Source organism: Dendrobates tinctorius, unplaced genomic scaffold (assembly GCF_039654945.1).
Source record: "Dendrobates tinctorius isolate UK_male_01 unplaced genomic scaffold, ASM3965494v1 ptg000027l, whole genome shotgun sequence".
Taxonomy (NCBI): domain Eukaryota; kingdom Metazoa; phylum Chordata; class Amphibia; order Anura; family Dendrobatidae; genus Dendrobates; species Dendrobates tinctorius.
Window position 1 is genome coordinate 3,551,927 of NW_027361695.1, and position 18,541 is coordinate 3,570,467.

At 42.6% G+C, this 18,541-nt stretch overlaps 1 protein-coding gene across 1 annotated transcript in view; it reads right to left on the reverse strand.

Moving 5' to 3' along the window:
- Window positions 1-8,862: 8,862 nt before the first annotated feature.
- The window catches only part of GXYLT2 (glucoside xylosyltransferase 2), a 46,555-nt gene continuing 36,876 nt past the window's right edge, over window positions 8,863-18,541 (reverse strand). The window contains exons 5-7 of the mRNA XM_073569695.1: window positions 15,359-15,482; window positions 14,907-15,079; window positions 8,863-14,804 (exon numbers count right to left, since the gene is read on the reverse strand). Coding sequence (XP_073425796.1) covers window positions 14,622-14,804; window positions 14,907-15,079; window positions 15,359-15,482 — 480 coding nt within the window. The 3' untranslated portion in view covers window positions 8,863-14,621. The remainder of the gene's footprint in view (window positions 14,805-14,906; window positions 15,080-15,358; window positions 15,483-18,541) is intronic.

Genomic DNA, 18,541 nt, shown 5'->3' on the forward strand with positions numbered 1-18,541 from the left:
CAGTGAATGGGGCAGAGTTATGGCGCAGTCAGACGGTCGTATAAATGGGAGCGAGATCGGACCGCAGTGCACGGACCAGCCGCACTTTCCCAATCTGAGTGTTACAGCTGCATAGAAACACATGAAGCCATCACGCTCGGGTCGGGAGAGCCGCCGGCCAGTCTGTGCACTGCGTCCCGATCTGTGTCCGCTTTATACGGCGGTCTGACTGCGTCCTAACATTACCAGACACAGGAGCGGCCCCTCTCCCCACTGCCGGCCCGATCTCTAGTCTCTGGAGAGTACACAGCACCCCTATACACAGCACCCCTATACACAGCACACACAAACATGAGACTCCTGCTCTCCGGTGTCTATGTAGCACTTTGTTAGAGCCGTCACCATTTTGTTTGTCCTCTTACTCCTTTTTGTATGCTTTCACCTAATGATATTACTTGGGATTACCCGGTTAGATAACATAATAAATTATTTCGTTTCTTTCCTGTGCATCTGCGTATTATGAAATCGGCTACGTGACTTCTTTGTTATATAAGGTTTAGTAACTCGTTAAAGTTTGGAAAACCCCCTTATACAACCCCTTGCAAAAATTATGGAATCACCGACCTTGGAGGATGTTCATTCAGTTGTTCAATTTTGTAGAAAAAAAACAGATCACAGACATGGCGCAAAACTAAAGTCATTTCAGATAGCAACTTTCTGGCTTTAAGAAACACTAAAAAAAATCAAGAACAAAAAATGTGGCAGTCAGTAATGGTTACTTTTTTAGACCAAGCAGAGGGAAAAAATTATGGAGTCACTCAATTCTGAGGGAAAAAAAATATGGAATCATGAAAAACAAACCAACAAAAAAACCCCCTGCAACACATCACTAGTATTTTGTTGCACCACCTCTGGCTTTTATAACAGCTTTCAGTCTCTGGGGCAGAGACTTAATAAGTGTCACAGTACTCTTCATCAATCTGGCTCCAACTTTCTCTGATTGCTGTTACCAGATCAGCTTTGCAGGTTGGAGCCTTGTCATGGACCATTTTCTTCAAATTCCACCAAAGATTTTCAATTGGATTGAGATCTGGACTATTTGCAGGCTATGGCATTGACCTTATGTGTCTTTTTTCAAAGAATGTTTTCACAGTTTTTGATCTATGCCAAGATGCATTATCATCTTGAAAAATTATTTCATCATCCCCAAACATCCTTTCAATTGATGGGATATGAAAAGTGTCCAAAATATCAACATAAACTTGTGCATTTATTGAAGATGTAATGACAGCCATCTCCCCAGTGCCTTTACCTGACATGCAGCCCCATATCATCAATGACTGGAAATCTGCATGTTCTCCTCAGGCAGTCATCTTTATAAATCTCATTGGAACGGCACCAAACAAAAGTTCCATCATCATCACCTTGCCCAATGCAGATTCGCGATTCATCAGTGAATATGACTTTCATCCAGTAATCCACAGTCCACGATTGCTTTTCCTTAGCCCATTGTAACCTTGTTTTTTTCTGTTTAGGTGTTAATGATGGCTTTCGTTTAGCTTTTCTGTATGTAAATCCCATTTCCTTTAGGCGGTTTCTTAAAGTTCGGTCACAGATGTTGATTCCAGTTTCCACCCATTCGTTCCTCATTTGTTTTGTTGTGCATTTCCTGTTTTGGAGACATATTGCTTTAAAGGGAATCTGTCATCCCATTTTCGGCCTATCAGCTGCGGCCACCTCCATCAAGGGCTTATCTACAGCATTCTGTAATGCTGTAGATAAGCCCCCGTTGAAACCTGAAAGACAAGAAAAACACGTTAGATTATACTCACCCGGGGGCGTGGTCCGGTCCAACGCCTCCCATCTTCATACGATGATGTCCCCTTCCTTGCTTCTCCCTCGTCTCCTGCGCAGGCATACTTTATCTGCCCTGTTGAGGGCAGAGTAAAGTACTTCAGTGCGCAGGCGCCGGGAAAGGTCAGAGAGGTCCGGCGCCTGCGCACTGCAGTACTCTGCTCTGCCCTCGACAGGGCAGAAAAAGTATGCCTGCGCAGGAGCCGAGGGAGAAGCAAGGAGGAGGACATCATCGTATGAAGATGGGAGGCGGTGGACGGGACAGCGGCACCCATTGGACCGGACTGAACGCCGGGGTGAGTATAATCTAACTCTTTTTTCTTATCTTTCAGGTTACATCAGGGGCTTATCTACAGCATTACAGAATGCTGTAGATAAGCCCCTGATGGCGGTCGCCACAGCTGATAGGCCGAAAATGGGGTGACAGATCCCCTTTAAGTTTCCGGTATTGATGCTTTGATGTCTTCCTTGGCTTACCAGTATGTTTACCTTTAACAACCTTCCCATGTTGTTTGTATTTGGCCCAGATTTTGGACACAGCTGACTGTGAACAACCAACATCTTTTGCAACATTGTGTGATAATTTACCCTCTTTTGAGAGTTTGATAATCCTCCCCTTTGTTTCAATTGACATCTCTCATGTTGGAGCCATGATTCATGTGAGTCCATTTGGTGCAACAGCTCTCCAATGCGTGATCACTTCTTTTCAGATGAAGAGTAACGAGCAGATCTTATTTGATGCAGGTGTTAGTTTTGGGAATGAAAATTTACTGGGTGATGCCATAATTTTTTCCCTCAGAATTGAGTGAGTCCATAATTTTTCCCCTATGCTTGGTTAAAAAAAAGTAACCATTACTGACTACCACATTTTTTGTTCTTGATTTCTTTTAGTGTTTCTTAAAGCCAGAAAGTTGCCATTTGAAATGACTTTAGTTTTGTGCCATGTCTGTGATCTTCTTTTTTTCTACAAAATTAAACAACTGAACGAACATCCTCCAAGGCCGGTGATTCCATAATTTTTGCCAGGGGTTGTACTTACACCTGACTTGTGTTTTGTTGTCTCTGGTTGCAGAGGCGTATCCAGGGGGGGCAGCCGGGGCAGTTCCCCCGGGCGCAGGCAACAGGGGGGCGCAGTTGGGCCGCCTAATGCAGCGGTCCACAGTGTCTCCCCCGGCGGCTGCGTTCTGCCGCTCCCCATCCTGGGAGTAGGCGGTTCTCTGTGTCAGCTGTCAAGCTGACAGCTGATGCAGAGGAGGCCGCGCCGGCATACAGATGCCAGTACAATTGAAGCTCTGACCGCTGGGTCAGAGCGACGTCAGCAGCGTGATCAGGTCATGTGATCACGCTGCTGACGTCACTCCCCGGCGCCCAGAGCAAACGCTGGTGGCAAGTGTGCTCCTCTGTGGAGCTGAAGAACCACCGAAGATGGGAGATGGGGGGGTGTTAGTGAGTGGGGGGTTTAATGTGGGGATGGGTGTTAATGAGTGGAGATGGGGGTTAATGAGTGTGGGGGTTAATGAGTGGAGATGGGGGTTAATGAGTGGAGATGGGGTTAATGTGGGGGGTTAATGAGTGGAGATGGGGGTTAATGTGTGGGGGGTTAATGAGTGGAGATGGGGGTTAATGAGTGGGGATGGGGGTTAATGTGTGGGGGGATTTGTAGTGGGGGTATATAATGTGTGGGGGGATTTGGGAGTAGGGACGAGGGGTTATTGAGTGGGGATGGGGGATACTTAATGTGTGGGGGGATTTGGAGTGGGGATGGGGGGTACTTAATGTGTGTGGGGGATTGGGGATGGGGGATTTGGAGTGGGGATGGTATTTAATGTGTGTGGAGAGATTTGAGGACACAAAATGAAGAGTATGTATGAGGGCATGTATGAGGAAACAGTATGGGGGATGGGTGCAGACAGTAAGGGGTGCGAACGGGTTAATGTATGTGGACACGGTATGGGTAATCAGGGGTATGTGTGAGCAGACAGTATAGAGAGTGAGGGGTAAATATATGAGGAGACAGTATGGTGAACAGGAGGGATGATAGAGGAGACAGTATGAGGAAGGAGGGGAATAGTGTGAGGAGACAGTATATTACAGATATTTTTTATTTGGGAGCATTATAATGACACTTCTATCTTTAAGGGCATCGTGTGGAGATTTGCTGCAGAAGACCGGAGAAGATGGACGGCGACAGAGACGAGATGTGGATGAGAAAACTCATCATGGGGTCGGGACAAGAAGAAGAAAAGAAGGAGAACAACTCCAGAGACGACGTCATCTATAAGGCACCTGGATGTAAATATTATTTGTGCTACTGACTTATTCTCTTGTTTTTATTTGTTAGGAACATTACAGGGATTGTCCAGGTTTGTGCTGAGTCTGCTGTCATTCTATGTGACTGCAGACTTCTGAATTCTCACAGTGCTCACTGAACGCTGTCAGGATTCTCTCGTGCCGGTAATTTACATACATGCGGTAACATGCTGACTAGACATGTGTGGCCTCACTCAATGAAAATGAACAGAGCGAGGCCGGGCACGTCTAGTCGGAGTGTGGCCATAAGTATCCAAGTCACATACTTGTGCTGACATGACTGTACATCGGCAAGGGAGAATCCTAAAAGTGTGCAGTGCATTCGTTGTGAGAATTCAGAAGCTGCAATGTCAGGATTCAGCTCTGCAGGTTCCAGTAGTCATCACATGGACACTTCACTCATATGCGATTTTCATAGTTATAGTCTTGTGACAACGAGCTTCTCTTCCTGCTTTCAGTTTTTTACTGAACATTGAGAGCATTAGGGAGAGCAGCTCGTGGGTACATGGCTAAGTGTGCAAGTCGCATATGTACATGGGGGGGGGGGGGGGGCGCCGAACCAAATTCTTGCCCCAGGTGCCAGAAAGTCTAGATACGCCTCTGTCTAGTTGCATCCGCTTTCTTTTTACAAGGTAGACTACTCCGACTCACACGTTCAGAAGGAGCAGCATCGAGAACATTATTTAGCAGTACTGAGCAGTGTAGCTGTAGCTACTGCATCAGGGTGAGATAAATACTTACTAGAAAGCAGCAGCACAGATCAGTGTTTTTATCTGTGCCTCTTTCTTTTTAATTCTGCATATCTGCCTCCCCTCCGCCCGCAGCTGTAAGAGGATACCAATGCAGGGGCCCTGAAGGGTATGTGCACACGTTGCAGATTCTGCTGTGGATTTTTTCGCACGGATTTGGCGTAAAATGACCTGCGTTTTACCTCCAGATTTAGTGCAGATTTTCTGCAGTTTTTGTGCGTATTTCCCCTGCGTTTTTACTCATGTGGATTCCTATAATGGAAGGTGTAGAAAACGCAGCAGAATCCGCACAAAGAATTGACATGCTGCGGATTCAAACCCGCGTGGAAAAATACGTAGCATGCGCACAGCGTTTTTTATTTTACATTGAAAATAATGGTACTGGACACCGCAGGAGAATCTGCTGTGGATCCGCAGAGCCAAATCCGCTGCGAATCCGCAACGTGTGCACATACCCTTATTCTCTGGATAGTTGGGGTTCATAGAGGTAGACTTCCACGAGTTCTTCGGATATGACATCACTTAATGAGATTGGAAAACCACCTACGACGGTAGGCGATCATCAGAACTGGACGATGAAGAATTAGAGGCCGGCCATGTGCACGTAGGTCACTTACCTGGGGAATTAAATACGAAAATATCCTCTTCAGGGAGGAAGAGGACAAGAACTTCTATTAGACATAGCAATCCGAAAAGTCAATATCCACCCTTTAACAAGCTTTGGCACATGATTTAGGATTAAAGCTAAACCAGACACTAACTTTGCAGACACGTGTTTCAGGGGAGTACGCCCTTCATCAGGGCAAAGCAGGAGGTCTGAATTGACAGAGTGATAACTTTTTTATTTTTCTGTCAATATGGCCATGTGAGGGCTCTTTTTTCTTGCGGGAACAAGTTGTACTTTTGAATGACACCATTGGTTTTAACATATCATGTACAAGGAGAAAATTCCAAGTGTGGTGAAATAGCAAAGAAAAAAAAAGTGCAATTCCACTGTTGTGGGTTTTTTTTTGTTCACTAAATGCTAAAACAGACCTGCCATTATGATTCTCCAGGTCATTACGAGTTCACAGACACCAAATATGTCTAGGTTCTTTTTCATTTCAGTGGTGAAAAAAAAAAAAATTCCAAAGTTTGTTAAAAAAAAAAAAAAAAAATTGAGCCATTTTCCGATACCCGTAGCGTCTCTGGTTTTTGTGATCTGGGGTTGTGTGGGGGCTTATTTTTTGTGTGCCGAGCTGACCTTTTTATTGATACCATTTTGGTGCAGATACGATCTTTTGATCGCTCGTTATTGCATTTTAATGCAATGTTGCAGCGACGAAAATAACATAATTCTGGCGTTTTTACTTTTTCTCTCGTTATGCTGTTTAGCGATTGGGTTAATTTTTTTTATATTGATAGATTGGGCGATTCTGAACCCAGCAATACCAGATGTGTATATTTAATTTTTTTTAATTTTATTTTGAATAGGGAAAAAGGGGGGGGGGGTGATTTTAACTTTTATAAAGTTTTAATATTTTTTTAAATTTTTTTTTACTTTTTGCATGCTTCAACAGTCTCCATGGGAGACTAGAAGCTGTAATATTTCGATCGCCTCTGCTAGACACAGGCGACGCCTGTATGCAGTAGAAATGCTCACTTGCTATGTGCGGCGACCACCGGGCGGTGCTCATAACAACCTGACAATGATAACTATAGAGGTCTGCTTCATGACCTGCGCATGTGACAGGGTCATCGATGGGCGGGATTTAAGACGCGCTTCCGGTAAGCGAGAGTGAAATGCCGCTATCAGAGATTGAGAGCGGCATCTAACTAGTTAACAGCCGCGGGTGGATCTCGATTCCACCCACGGCTGTTGCGGGCACATATCAGCTGTATAGATCAGCTGACACGTGTACGGAAAGGTGCGGGCTTTGACGTGGGCGCACTAACATTGGAAAGGGCTTAATGGATACTCTAGAATCTCTGCTTCAAAAACACTTGGAAAATTCTTTCCATTCATTTCTATAGGAAATCCACCTTTCTGTCCATATGAGCAGTTTTTGGAGTGTTTTTTTTTCCCCCTTCAAGAGGTTTTGAAATCACCTGATTAAAAAAAAAAAAACCACAGGTGACTTCTCTGAAGCGTCTCCTGATGGAATCTGTTCCAAACTACTAGATAATTTTCAATCAAAAGGATGACAAAATCTAAAACACTTCAGAAAAAAAAAAAAAACTTTTATACAATTCTTCACAACCGCTTCCAGAATATAAAAAGAAAAGTTTGATTAAAAACACAAGTGAGTTTTTTTCTTTTACATGCATTTTTTTTTATGTTTAATGGAGAAAAAAAATTTTTTTGATCGGATCATCGGATCACGTGCGTCCATGAAAGTCAATGGCTGCTTGTAAAACATTGGACTCGTTGGGATCTATGGTTTTATGGCAACAAAAAATTTCACATAAAAATGCAAGAATAATGTGGGAAATTGTGCACAGGTTTCAGATGTAGAATTGCTGGTCGGTCACTCATTGTGTATTTGCACCAGATTTAAGTGCAGAAATTCTGCAGCGTAATACGGCACCAGTTACGTAGATATTTTCTGCACGTAAACATGCAGCGAGTCAATTCTTAGGGCGAGTGCACACAGTGCGGACTCATCTGCGGATTTGCAGGTAAAACCGCAGGTAAAGTGACCTGTGGTTTACCTGCGGATTTGCCTGCGGTTTGACACCTGGAAAATGGAACAGGTGTCAAACCGCTGTGGAATCCGCAGAAAGAATTGACATGCTGCGGATTTCAAACCGCGGAAAAATCCTCCGCATGTGCGCAGCGGTTTTTAAATCCCATTGATTTGCATTGTACTGTACAGTGCCTGCGGATCCGCAGGGCCACATCTGCTGCGGATCCGCAACAGAATCCGCAAGGTGTGCACATACCCTTACTGCAGATTTAGTGCAGATCTCACCCTATAGAATAGAAAGGGTGAAATTGTCGCTAAATCTACAACAAAATGTGAATGGAACAGGTGCGGATTTTTTTTTTTTTTACTGCCGATACGCCTTGGAAAAATCTATACCAAATAGGCAACATGTGAACTTAACCTGAGGATATTTTCTGCATCTTTCCCATTCCTATGATACAATCCCATTTGGATGAATTGAAGAGATTGCGAATTCAACTTGGCGTACGTTCACACGTTGCGTATTTGGTGAAGATTTATTTCGCAACATATCTGCTGCAAAACCTTCAAATTAAAAAAAAAAAAATCTATGTGGATTTGCTACAGATCATCATTTCTTTCCAGTGCTGAATTCTGCGCATAGAATTAAAGGAGTTGTTGCATCTTCTATCTTCAGGACAGCATCACTCCCTCATCTTCCTTCTTGTCCAGGGGTCAGGGCACTCCTTAAAATTGACAGCTCAGGACGATGGCATGGGGGAGCCGTTGATCAGTACTGTGCGCTCTTCGTTGCTGCAAGCAGAGTCAACGTTACATCGGAGAAGGGTCCGAATCAAGCATTCCGGCTAGCTGCAGAGCAAAGCTTGCAGACATGCACTACTTGCCTAGAATCTGGCCACCTCTGATAAGACTGCAGAGGTGGTCGGTAACCTCGACAATGAGAGTTAAATTATTACAGCCCTGCCATGGGTTTTATCACTCGAATGCTACAGCCTCATAGGCATATGTATAAGGCTGCCGATTTCGGGGCCGGTCTGTAGATTTTGGTCCAGACCATGCGGTTAAGCTCATAAATCAGAGCAAAAACATTTTTTAAAAATGGCGGCGGCTTTAGATGGTAAAGAGAGTTCCTGAACTTGGCACAACTGGCTGTACGTAATACTGCGATTCCCTTTCAGCAGATCCCCGGTGATCAACTCCGCACCGGGGGAGAAGTCACAATAAAGTGCATTTTGGTGGTCCCATCCAATCTGTCCGTCCTCCGCCTTAAAATAAGCAGATAAGAACATGACGACATCTAGGATTGTTTTACCATCTTTATTCTCGAACTTAATGTTACACATGAGAGAAGTTGGAAAAATTAGCAAATAATTAGAAAAAAAAAACAAAAAAACAAAAATCAGACATTTAAAGTGTTAATAACCTGCACAAATTTGGGAGCAGCCATTCTGTGCGCCCATCCATCCGCAGAACAGCCTTCATCACTGGTCTGCCATGAACTGGTATGACCTGACATCTCCCAGCATGCCCCGAGAGTCGTAAAGGGCACAAAAGCCGGAGAGCTGCCATGCTGCAGACTGCTGGGTAACAACACACTAGCCAGCAATGTGCTTCATCCAGCCGTCCCGTACGCCTGGAAGTGATGACTGTACATATTCTCTTCTTCATTGTCTCCTTGGGAGACATAAACCATCAATGCGGAGATTCCGCAGGAAGTCACAAGGCAGATTTCACAGTTCCAGTATAATATAATGCACTTATGTAATAACGCAAAATAAACAAAAAAAAAAAAAGGCAACATGCTAACGTGTATTCCCCATAATGCAGGAAATAACATGGAGCCGGCAGGGGGAGGGGTGTACCACATGGAGAATTGGGTGATGGCGGAAGTCAAAAGAGATAACAAAACTCAAGAAGTGCCAAGACAACCAAAATTTGGAATATGCAAATTAGGCTTGAAGTGCATGTGGGCGTGTCACTGCACTAGGAAGACGCGGTTCTAGAGCATTGATACGCCCTCTGAGCACTTCTACGTAGTGTAGGGAGTTGAATGACAGGATAATATGGAGGGAAAGCCCTTACAGGCGGTGTTACCGAGGGCACCAGCCAACGTATGGCAGAATTAATCGCTTCTTCAATCTAGAATCATGGTCCACCCCAGGCACTTCTACAACGCACGGCCCTGTCTGCAGAGACCAGTCCTGCCGATAGATAGCAGAGCCTTATAAAAAGTTGCAGATGTGATAGGAACATGTACAGCACTACAGGATCTGTGTTCTGCAGTGTTTACACCGGCCACTAGGGGTGCTATTTCATGGGCCTCAATGGAAACAGACATGATCAATCTACCGTCAGGCTTCCTATAAAGTATTTGCAAAGTTACCAAACTTCATTTTAGGGCTTTTTTTTTTTGTTTTTAGATATGAACTAGATCTGGACATATGATGTTTTAACTGGAGTGGTTTGAGCCTTAGACAACAAGCAAAAAAGCTCAATCAACATCAAATTGCCATTTTTAGGAAATTGCATATTATGCCGCCATATAGTGCCCAAATAATATGCAGTAACTAAATGATACTCCCGTTAGTATATTGATCCCAAGAACGGAGCCCTTCTATCTCCAACAGTCCCATAGACAATGGATGAAGTGGAGGTGCACGTGTTCAACCTCAGTCCCACCTGAGTATTCCCCCACCACCTTTATATTTAGTTAAACTTTTTACGCTCGTTACAAGGGGGGGGTTAAAAGTACAGACACGCCTCTGAGGATCCTAAAAACACGCCTCTGAGGATCCTAGAGACACGCCTCTGAGGATCCTGTGCACCACTCGCTCTTACTGTACACAATGAAACTTAGTACTTAAGGGGAAAAAAAAGGTCCATATTTCTACAGCTATATGGCGGATTAAAAAAATAAAAAAAACAGAAAAAAAGGGGACTATTCAGGGGAGCAGTGGCATTAAAATAAGAGCAAAAACTGCCGACTTACGCCTTGCTGACCGCTCCTCTTTAAACACCCGATATACTGCCTCATAGGTCCGACATAATACTACAGTTCAGAGTCCAAATAATACCGCCATACACTGATGAATTAAATTGGGTGGTTTAAGGGGAACCAGCAATAAAAAAACAAAACATACTATAGATGTAATTTACAGGCAGGGCGTTCCAGAGGCGGCACCGGGGCAATCAGCACACAGTATACAGTGAGTGCGCTCTAATCACGCACAGGCACCTTGACTGACATCTTGCTGAGCACACACGCTGCAGAGCAGGCTGTCAATCAAACTGCAGGGGAGTGATCACAGCGAGCGGTGACTTTAATCGCTCCCTGTAGTCGTTTGCTTTCAGTCATTGGGGCGGTGCAGAAGGCAATTACAGTAATCGCTCCCCTGCACTGCCCTGCAGGGAGGGTACAACATCGTTTGGTGGTTTTGTTAAAAATGTTGCTCCGTATGGGCGCTTTTGTTTCGCTGCGCGCACAACTTTGATGCAGTCTGTGGTCATAAATGAGCCGAGATGAGCTCTCAAGACAAATAACAGTCAAACTCTCTCCCGCAAGGCCGCCAGAAAGAGCTCACTGATGGATTCTTTGTTAACTCATTCTGCAGCCAGCAGTAGACAGTGGAACGCAGAGGCTACAAAAAAAGCAAACGATCGAAAAATTTATAATCAAGCCCAATTGCAAAAATTGTTTTAGCCCCAAATTTATGCATTTAAATAAAGGAAAAAAAATATATAAGAAAATTGTCCCTGAAGTAAAACAACATTAAATCTATATAATAATTTTTGAGCATCTTTTTGCCGATAGGGTCCCTTTAAAAAGGGGTTGACAATTTTCTTTTTTTTTCCTTTAGCTAAATGCATAAATTTGGGGGCTAATATTTTTCACAATTGGGCTCGATTACAATATTTTCCCACCTTTCGCTTTCTGTAGCCTCAGTGTTCCACTGTCTATTGCTGGCTGCAGAATGAGTCAACTAAGAATCCATCAGTGAGCTCCTTCTGACAGAGAGTGAGTGTTATTTTTAGAGCTCATCTCAGCTGATTGATGACCGCAGGCTGCATCAAAGTTGTACGAGCAACGAAACAAAGCGCCAAACCGTGCACCATTTTTAACTAAACCCAATGGCAAAGTTTTTTTGTTTTTTTTTTGTACTCTGGGTTTAAAAAAAAAAATTAATTTGCTCATAAGGGATGGGGAATCCCTAAAATTAGCCTTAATTGTTTGATTCGGGCACATTTCCTAATACCGTCACGCATGGCACCAGTAGGCGTCTCAGTGCCTCGTGCCGACTCCCCATGAATCAATACCAGGCTCCTTCCTGCGCCTGCACGGAATCATAACCTGTTTGACAACAAACATTTTAATCTTCGCCTCCTTCCCGAGCGACGCACTTCATCAGCATTACACAAAAGTCGCTTAAGTGCGAACGTATTGGATTTCCCGCAGTAGTCGCGGCACTATCAATTACCACACGCTGTGAAAAAGTGGAGACGATGGGCAGCAATAAAACTGGATGTGAGGAAACTGTCAGACTTCCAGCCCCGGCGGCGAGGACTGAATTACAATGTACGGTCCTTTGTCTTATATAGAATGCCACATTGGGACGGGTTTAATAATCCGCTGCCCATGGGGGGGGCTCAAAATTTGGGTACTGCTTCAATGAGATCCACCCTCCATATCATGACGCTTTAACTCCCCTAACATGTATAAGTTTGGTAATTATTTTCATTCCCCATTATTATTATTTTTTAATCCCTCTGTTGTCCCTCCTGGAAATGTAAAATATATATATATATATATATATATAACTGGGTCTTACAATTGGGAAGGGTGTGTATCCATCCACACTGCAAGCAATGGTAGCCTGTAGTCATACTGTGCCGGCAAGGTTACACACCCATTTGTCAATGTATTCCTATATTTCCAGGAGGAATAGCAGAGGAACATCACTATGCAGCGTTCTATGAAAAAAATCCTCCAGCAATTTTATTCAAAAGACTAAGGCTATTTTTATTTTTGTAGGAATTTTTGTCCAAATTTTCCTTTAAATCTGGAAACTGTGCAAAAACTTGGGAGTTTTCGCTCAGTTTCTGCTCCAAGAATTAAAAAAAAAAAACAAGCAAAAAAAAAAACCACACCCTAAAAGGAGTTTTACATCAGTAAAAAAAAAAACAAAAAACATATAGAATTATATACTTCCAACAGCGCCCCACCAGCTCACAGGTTGTTCATGGTATTGCAGCTCATCTTTCTTTTAAGCCGAGCGTCACATTGGCAGGTTGGGAATACACGTACCATTAATGTGAGAATGTTTCATGATTCCACGGCTTTATTACAGAAAATATATATTTTATTACATTTTCTAATTTAAAGCTTAAAAATAATACAAATTAATAGCTCTTGAACGCTATTTAAATGGGTCTCCACCCCCCCCCCCCAAAAAAAAAAAAAACTAGCTGTAAAAATAAAAGTATTTAATGCAACTCTTATAAAAAAAAAAAAAAAAAAGGAAAAACATTGGTGGATGGTCTTGATTAAAAAAGAAAAAAAAAAATCTGATTTTTGTTTTAGGTCTACAGCTGCTATGCAGAGCTATGCGTTTCTATGGTAACAGACTACAAACAGGAGCTGTGTAGTCAGATCCCGCAATCCTGCTTTCATTTATCACTGATTCTGGTGACGGACAGACAGAAGGGAGTAGGGCTGTAGGATCGGAGAGTTTGTTTGCCGATTGTTACCATAGAGACACATAGTTTCGCATAAGTTGTAAACCAATTAAACCGGAGAGGTGATACATTATTCTATATTCTTGATTGCGAGACTCCATTATTAGATGCCGGATTATAGGAATTTTACAATATAAATTCCAATTTTTATTCATCACTATTATGCGTATTATTCCCATCTGAGAGATCCCTACTGTGACCATGTATGGGGTCATTCCGTGGCAATCAGTGGACATCTTGATTGGTTGTTATAGGTAACCTGAAGCTCTTTCCTTCCTGGGAATGCAACACTCATTTTTTTTCCAACAGAAGAGATTAAAAAAAAAAAAAAAAAGCACAAAAAAAATAAATAAATAAAAACCGGGGTAATTAGGCCTCATGTATGCAAAAAAAACCTGCTACAGATAAGAATAAGATCTGTTGCCCATAGCAACCATTCAAATTTCTTACATTCTTTTTTTTTTTGAATGTGTGCTGAATTCTGATTGGCTGCTAATGGCAACACCCCTGATGAAAAGACTGAGGATGAATTCGGATTGGCTCCTAATGGCAACACCCATGCTGAAAAAAAAAGGACAAAGCTGATTGGCTGCTAATGGCAACACCCATGTTGAAAAGACAGAAGATGAATTCTGATTCGCTCATAATGTCAAATTCTATGCTGAAAAGACAGAAAATGAATTCTGATTCGCTCCTAATGGCAACACCCATGCTGAAAAAAAAGGAGAAAGCTGATTGGCTGCTAATGGCAACACCCATGTTGAAAAGACAGAAGATGAATTCTGATTCGCTCATAATGTCAAATTCTATGCTCAAAAGACAGAAAATGAATTCGGATTTGCTCCTAATGGCAACACCCATGCTGAAAAAAAGGAGAAAGCTGATTGGCTGCTAATGGCAACACCCATGCTGAAAAGGCAGAAGATGAATTCTGATTGGCTCCTAATGGCAACACCTACGCGTAAAAGACTTAAAATGAATGCTGATTGGCTGCTATGAGCAACACCCCAATTTTTTGCCTGCACCGTGAAGGCTAATGTTTATAACAGTCTTTGTTATCTGCCAGGAGTTTTTTTTTATATATATATATATAAGTTATATTTATTTTTAGAAGATTTTATCTTTCTAAGAAATATACAGGTGTTCGTTCCTCTTGGATTTGAGATGCACAAAAAAAAAAAAAATCTTGAAAAACGTTGTAAATCGCGTTGTCCGATCCAATGAGGTTTATATTTGCATAGCATTAGACGTCACCGATAAAAAAATGTAAAAAAAAATAATAATAAAAAAAAAATTAAAAAAACCGAACAGTACCGAAAGTGAAAACTCCTCAGCTCCGGACTCGAGATCCGGCGTAGAAGATCACTCGCCTCTCGTACACCTTCTTCATAGTGTTCTCTATCTGCTGGAGGAACACCTGCGGAATCCGACCGCATAACGTGTGGACGCTTTCCAGGAATTTTGACTGTAGGGGGTAATACATGGACTGGAACAGATTTCCATCAAAGGGATACTGTCGGGGGAGGGGAGGAAAAAAGAAAGCGTTAGGTTAATACGTCATAAAACTATACAAAAACTCACCATATTCATGATTTGAAGTCTCTGTTGCACGTACGTCACGTATCACTTCGTAGAAAGCCTTGAATGCCGGTTGCTTGTCATCGTGATAGACGCCCCTGTTACCGTGGAGGATAGATACGCCATCTTCTTCTGCAGATTTACAGTTGCTCCCGTACATGCAGTGATCGGGTCGATAATTCCACTGACACGGAAACACAAACAGATTCTCTAAAAGAAAAAAAATAAATAAATAAAGTATAGAATTTGGCCTATGTTATTATGTAGCCACATCTCTTTTTATTGACATAATCTGGAAAAAAAAAAGAGCAGAACTGCAGTGTAAAGCAGCGGGGAGGGACAAAAATGTAAACTTCTAAAAAGAGGTTTTTAGATTACCATAGCCTCCCACTATACAATGCAGCTAAACTGGAGTCAGTGATGATAGCACTTCCCTAGTGGAGAACAGCCACAAAGCAGCGACTTATGCAGTACTCCAGTCATTTTTACCTGGGTTGAAGGAGAATATGATATTTAGTAAGTCTTGGTCTCCCCATGTGATGTAATTTTTGTATTTCTGATATAAGGGATGGAGCATCTCTTCCCACGTCAGACCAGCGGGAATCATGTTATTCTATGGGAAAAAAAAATAGGATAATTAGACATAAGCGTGCAGCCGGCTGATGTAATAAAGGCAGCACAGAGTGTTTCAGCCTCTTATGCTTTTTGGCACCTGAGGCTTGTGACCACAGAAAATCTTCAAGGGCTGTTCTGAGAACACAAAAAAGGATCACAGGAGAGGTGGAAAGTGCCTGATCACTGGGGGACCACCATTGATCGCAATATTGGGGGGGGGTCCGTGCTGTGCTCCCCCACTTGAATGGAGCAGCAGTAGGGTCCGCACACTGCCGCTCCATGCAATGTCTATGCGAGTGACAGATCTAGAGTACGATGAATTCTCTTTACCAACAATGTTTCTATTTCCTGACAACAACAAGAGAAAATTTGAAACAAAGTATATTAATTTCTATAGAACCATTCATTATATAGGGATTTTCGCCACTCATTTTTTTCTTAATCATTGCAGAGAACTAGGGGTCTGATCAATGAGGCTTCCCCTGGGGCATATAACAGAATTAATCTATTAGGCTTTGCTCACACGTTGCTTTTTTGCTGCAGCCAAAATCTGACCTCTTAGCAGTAAAAAAAAACTGAAGACAATTCACAGGTTTTTCTGCCTTTTTTTGCTGTTATAACCTTCTGCATTTTCCAGGATCCCAAAGTTCAGCTTTGCTTCCTCCTTGCAAACATTAACAATACAAGGGTAGGTCATTGTTTACTTAACACATTGGTAGTGCACTGAGTTGGTAGGGCAGTGTTTACTTAACACATCAGTAGGGCACTGAGTTGGTAGGGCATTGTTTACTTAACACATTGGTAGGGCACTGAGTTGGTAGGGCATTGTTTACTTAACACATCAGTAGGGCACTGAGTTGGTAGGGCATTGTTTACATTGCACATTGGTAGGGCATTGAGCTGATAGGGCATTGTTTACTTAACACATTGGTAGGGCATTAAGTTGGTAGGGCATTGTTTACTTAACACATTGGTAGTGCACTGAGTTGGTACGGCATTGTTTACTTTACACATTGGTAGTGCACTGAGTTGGTAGGTCATTGTTTACTTTACACATTGGTAGGGCACTGAGTTGGTAGGGCATTGTTTACTTAACACATTGGTAGGGCATTAAGTTGGTAGGGCATTGTTTACTTAACACATTGGTAGTGCACTGAGTTGGTAGGTCATTGTTTACTTAACACATTGGTAGGGCATTAAGTTGGTAGGGCATTGTTTACTTAACACATTGGTAGGGCACTGAGTTGGTAGGGCATTGTTTACTTAACACATTGGTAGTGCACTGAGTTGGTAGGGCATTGTTTACTTAACACATTGGTAGGGCACTGAGTTGGTAGGGCATTGTTTACGTTGCACATTGGTAGGGCACTGAATTGGTAGGGCATTGTTTACGTTGCACATTGGTAGGGCATTGAGCTGATAGGGCATTGTTTATTTTACACATTGATAGGGCATTGAGTTGGTAGGGCATTGTTTATTTTACACATTGGTAGGGCATTGAGTTGGTAGAGAATTGTTTACTTTCACACATCACTAATTTAATTAAACTGTCATAATGCTAATATCCAGTCTCATGTGAGATACCAAGACATTATGGTTTATACTTGGGAAAAATCACAAAAATAAATGAGTTATACATCCTGCTGTACCTTTCTTTTTTTCACCCAAAAATGATGCAAAAATTGCACTTGCTTATTGCTTACTAGGGGTAAAAAAAAATGCAACAAAAATGCTGAAAGAATTTATGCTGCAGTGTAATAAAAAAAAAAAAAAAAAAGCAGTTTTCCAGTTCAGTCAGATAAAAAAGCATGTGTGTGCATGAGACTTCTGAGAACTCCTAGCTTTTGCTGGTACTAGAAAAAACAGCTTCCAATTTGTATAAATAAAACACAGCAAAAATGCAACATGTGAACATAGACTTAACTTAAAGCACTGGCTGCACATTCATGGCCGAGACCTGGCGGTCCCATAAGCAATGAATGGGTGTGTTCTAATGGGGCATTTTTAGAGGGTTTGAGAAGTCGGACCCCTAGAGCCCATGGAGTTATCACCTATCCTGTGGGACGTTATAGACCCCTCTACTTACACAAGAGGATAAAATATTAATAGGTCATCAATATTTACCTTTAATTCCATGAGGGTTCTCATTTAATGTCCCTGAGCCGAGGTGGCATCCTGTGATTGATTCGCGCTGGTTATCTCCCTACAGCCGCCGCACATCCAGTAAACTATTATCCCGCGCACTACAGTAAATATCCGCGGCAGGAGTGGAGCCGGCGCTGTAGATCTCCCTAATGTTCTCCGCTGACATCCATGTTTCAGATCAGTAAGGACATGGACATTGCCGTTCACCTTGAGAGAGGATCCCGCTGATCCGTAACACGGCTGTCAATGCAGCGCTGAGTGAAGGACTTACCGCGGAGATTGGTTTGATTTACAATACCATGTAAGCGGTTTATCAGCCTCGTAGGCACGGTGGCGGCTCCTGGGCGCGGTTTTATTGTAGCAGCACTTACAGAACCCTTTACTTTTACATCGATGTTGGACCGACCTATCAAAGAGCAGTTAAATGGATGCTAAAATAGACCGCAATATCTACTTACGGCATTTTTTATTCTCGCCTTGTCACTGAATATTTTTTTTTATTATTAATATTGATTTGCTTTCTACATCCAAAGTTAGGCAATTTTCCAAATAGTCTGAATTAAAAATTTACAGACACATAGTTGTCGTAGAGTCTGTGTAACTTCTTCATATAGCCGGCTGTCCTGCTGCTTTTGAACACAGATCCGACAGCATATTGCTCTTGGCTCTTTTCGCTCTCTCTCTTCCTCTACTTAGGGTTTGGCTGGCCATTCACAATAAACGGCTTTAAGTCAAATGCTCCCTGTTGGGCAACAGTTAAGGCTCCCGATTCGCCGTGCCCATAAATGCAAGGCTCGTCCAAGCACGAATGCAGGCAAGTATGTTCACGAGGGTGTAACCTGCTACCAAACTCTTTAGGTGGTGACTCTTCTCCAGAGAATAAAGGATTGATCAGTCAAAATACAACCACTC